Source organism: Belonocnema kinseyi, chromosome 6 (assembly GCF_010883055.1).
Source record: "Belonocnema kinseyi isolate 2016_QV_RU_SX_M_011 chromosome 6, B_treatae_v1, whole genome shotgun sequence".
In the NCBI taxonomy this organism is placed as follows: Eukaryota; Metazoa; Arthropoda; class Insecta; order Hymenoptera; family Cynipidae; genus Belonocnema; species Belonocnema kinseyi.
In genome coordinates, this window is record NC_046662.1 from 1,707,398 (window position 1) to 1,712,078 (window position 4,681).

Below are 4,681 nucleotides of genomic sequence, written 5' to 3' on the forward strand. Positions count from 1 at the left end.
TTTATTCAAAAATACTTGTCCGTAATTTGGAGGAGAAATTAATCAAAGGATATTAAATATATTAAATATTTATTTATAATTATCGATATTCTTGCCCATTATTGGTTTGTACAATTTGTGTTACTTTCATAATATAATTAATATACGAAGGGTGGAAAGGTAGAAGGTGGCAAGTGGCCATTTTTTTCAAGTGGGGGGTTTTTTTTTAATACGCAAAAATTCTAATACACAGAGAGATAAAAGGATTTGGTTTCAAAACCTTATTTTTGAGTTAGATTTTTATGTCCATTTTAAATACTTTTATGATCAAGCTATTTCTTATGACATTCACCAAAATATCTCGGGGCATCTGACGATTCAAAAAGTGATCATTATTTGAAATATTTTAAGACAACTTTCAGAGACCATAAAATTCTAACCTCAAATGTAAACCTCAGTTTGCTACGAAGAGAATGACTTTTTTATCAAACTTTTTCCCAGTATTATATATATTATATTATGTTACATTATGTTATATTATATATATATACATACATACATAATTTATATATCTCATAATATTTCTTCCTACATACTGATTTTTCTATTACAGTTCGTCGTACAGTCCTACGCGTCAAACTCAAGCTGCGCGGACATACTAATAAAATGGTGGAATTAAGAGGTTGCGTGACTTGAACGAAACGTGATCTTCAGGGTGCATTTATACCTCTTTTTTCCTGTTTGCCAGTCTTACGAGGAATTTTGACCACGGAAAATGTGAAAATGGCGCGGGAATGGTAAATATTATTAAATTTTTAAATAAAATAAACCACGTTTTTATAGTTTAAATTGAAAATGAGTATTTCAAAATGAATACACTTACAATTTTTTACAGATGAGTTGATGTTGTCAGCCGCTGCGTGCTGCGGAGACTTTTATTCAGCAAGAGAAGGAAGGTTTGTACGTAGATATTATTGCCTCTTAAGTACTTCATTATTATTCTGAAATGCAATACTTTTAAAATAAATTTATACTTTTGTCAGCAGCTTTTAAAATGTTACACAAGTGAGCCCTATCCGAATCCCTGAAAAAATACCCGTTTATATAAACTTCCAAATGGACTAGAAATGCTTCCAAATGCACTAGAAGACTCAAACTAGACATAATTTAATATTTATTACGAAAAATGATTATTAAAATGTGATTGATTCGTTTAATGTGATTCTCGAATGTGATTTTACTATTTAAAAAAAATGCCGCTAATTTAAAAATGAATTGATAATAATTCAATATATTTGCTACGGCACAGAATATAACAAAAAATTATATTTTTTATCAATGTGATTAAGCAGTTATAGTATTGTTGCAAATTATAAGGTAAGTTTATCGATGTTATTTATGAACAAAAATAAAATTATTACCAATAAATTAATTTTTTCACCTACAAATTTAAATACCCTTTTTAAAAACAATGACATTCATTTGTCTAAGTAGAGCATATTACTTAATATTATTAACCATCAATTATTTTTTACTTATGTCAATTAATTCTGAAACTATATTTCCAGGTGAATTATTCTCTCAGGTAATTATATTATTATTAATTGTTAATAATTTAATTTTCATAATACTTTCAGAATGTGTGAAAAACTATATGTATTTTAAGCTATTCTCTCTAACTCTATCACTGTTTCTTCAGATTTTTTCTAAAAAATTATTATTAAAAGTCTATGAATCTATTGTAATGGATTTAACATTAATTTTATAGTTAAAAAACATAATCTTAGTTATTTACATTATTATTCCATAACAGTTAATGTTAAAATGGGTTGAGGCAGAAGTGGCGCCATCTGTCGGCCATTTTCAGCACTACTACTAGGAAGTTTATAATGACGGATGCATTCCATGCAAAAGCTTGGAAGTCTGGTACAAGTGGAAATAATATAACCTCTAAAATGCTACAATTAAAAACTGACTATACATGAATTAATTGTTTGTCAGGTATAAAATATGGATGGGCGCACATCGACTGACAACATCAACTCATCTGTAAATAATTGTTAGTGTATTCATTTGGAAATACTCATTTCAGGGTTGGGAATTTCATATATTTTTACATTATATTATAAAAATTAAAATAATTATCATAATTTTCAATTTAAACTACAAAAACTTGGATTAATTTATTTAGAAATTTAACAATATTTACCATTTACGCGCCATTTTCACATTTCTCGCGGTCAAAATTCCTCGGAAAACTGGTCTTGTGAATAGCCTTGGACAATTGCCTGCCTGTACCGGGCTGGCAGACAGAGGTATACATGCACCCTTACAGACAATAATATTCTCCTAGTTATTCAGAGAAACACTGTGATTGGCTGAAATGTCTAGTGATTTGACGCATTACGCAATTCTGCAATCATGGGACGCCACCCTAAGATTACCTTTTCACGGAGGTCGAATTTGTATAAACTGATGAATTTATTTGAAATATCTCAGAAACGGAATAGGACATTTAATCTTCATTAAAAGATCTTTAATATTCAAATTGAAGTTAAATAAAATGTATTGATTTGTTCTCTAAATCATTGTATTGTGTCTGTTATTTGAACCTCGACCTGTTCGCGCGGTTAGTGATTTATATCACTGAACGTCGGTAACAAATCCAGGATAAAACTGATCGACATTTTAAAATCTTCCAATCGACAACAGCGCTGGAGACGTAACACAATTCAACCATCCCAACATGACCGTGACGTCATGTTAAAATAAGTTTTCAGCCTTGATCGCACCTGTCGTTCTGCATGCCTTGTAATTCACACTATACGTCACAAACTTCTACCATGAGTTCCACTAACTTTGCTGACGTAACCTAAAAACACATCTAAAAACATTAGTGAAGTAAAAGTCTGACAGTAGTGCAAAATGTAATATTTTATTTATAAAATTGATAGTATTGACTTGTGATTATCTAAATAATACAAGCCTTTTCTGAGGTTTTGTGACTCTAATCAACAGTTTCGAAAAACAGCAATGACTCGTAAGTGTGTAATTTGTAAGAAGACGAATTACAGAAATGGAAGCAGTTTCTTTTCTGCCCCAAAAGACCCAGAAACTCGTAAATTGTGGCAAGATGCGATTGGCATTGAAAATTACGTAGTCAAAGACGACACTTATGTCTGTAGTAAACATTTTTATTCTACGGATATAATTACTCATTGGTTCAGTGGAGTTCCTCCTCATGTTATTACTGTGAGTGTTTTCATTTTACAAACATTGTTATTATTTATTATTCTATTAGCAATAATAGAACGGTCCAGGTAGAGCAAGTTTAGGCAGATTTTGTGTTTACAGACGCGTGAATTTCGCGCGAAAAAATATCTAATTATTTTGAATTGTCATAATATTCTTATGTGAGATATCTGATGTTCCACAACCTCAAAAAACATTTCAAGTTTTTAATTAAATCTATAAGTTTATGAATCTTAAAAAAAAACTTTGGACTTTTTTACGGAAAGAAACGAGTTTTCAACCAAAAATATAATAATTGATATTTCAATTTGAAAAAAAAAACATTCTAATTTTAAATTAAAGAGTTTTATTTATACAAAAAAATGACAAATTTTAAACAAAGTCGTTGAATTTTGAACCAAAAAGAATCAATTTTCAACAAAATAGTTAAATTTTCATGCATAAAAAACTAATTTTTAACAAATGACTTCAACTTTTAACCAAATCGTTGAGTTTTATACCAAAAAATATTTGAATCTTTATCGAGAAGAATTCAACGAAAAAAGAAGAATTTGAACAAAATAGTTAAAATTTTATATAAAATGATGAATGTTTACCCCAAAAAATTAAATTTTAAACAAAATAGTGGAAAATTTAATCAAATAGTTATATTTTTAATTTTTAATGAGAAGTGATACAACTTAACCAAAAATACTAATTTGGAACAAAAAGTTCAATTATCATCTAAAATTTGTAAAAAAATATTTTTATTTACTTAGTGAAAAATAGTTTGATTCATAAACAAAAATTTTTTAACGAAGTAGTGGAATTTTCATCAAAAATTAAAATTATTAATATTTATCAATTATTAATATACAATTATTTTTAATAAAAAACAGTTCGGTTCATTCAAAGAGACGAATTTTTAACTAAAAAGTTTAAAAAGTTCGTAAAATATTTTTAAAAAAAATATAGTACAATTTAAAAAAAAAAATCTCGACCAAACATAGTTAAATTTTCAATAAAATAATAAAATTTTCATTTTTAAAAATGGTGCAGTTACAGTTTCAATTAAAGCATAAATTTTAAAAAAACATCATCCAAATAGACACTTTTCATCTAAAATAATAAATTTTCAGTAAAACAATATATTTTTCAAACCAGTTGAACTTTCAACTGTGTAGTTTAATTTTGAACCCAAAAAGCATTGTGGGTGTTCAATACCCTAGCGTATTTATTCATGCATTGTTTAACCCCTATTTAATATTTTGTCACAATAAAATTATCCGATATAGTTTAAGGTATCTTTTATAAGGTATAGTTGATTTTATAGCCATTTATTTATTTTAACTTTGTTAACAGAATTATTTAAAAAAAGAAGTGAAAAGATATAAATTGAGGAACTTTGGCATGTAATACTATAAAAATAGAAGAAATTAAGAAAAGAGCCACATATAATTGTATTTTAACA

The 4,681-nt window shown here is 27.5% G+C and overlaps 1 protein-coding gene across 1 annotated transcript in view; it reads left to right on the forward strand.

Moving 5' to 3' along the window:
• The first annotated feature begins 2,827 nt into the window (after positions 1-2,827).
• Positions 2,828-4,681, forward strand: part of LOC117174621 — an 11,501-nt gene continuing 9,647 nt past the window's right edge. Inside the window, exon 1 of the mRNA XM_033363870.1 lies at positions 2,828-3,231. Coding sequence (XP_033219761.1) covers positions 3,013-3,231 — 219 coding nt within the window. The 5' untranslated portion in view covers positions 2,828-3,012. The remainder of the gene's footprint in view (positions 3,232-4,681) is intronic.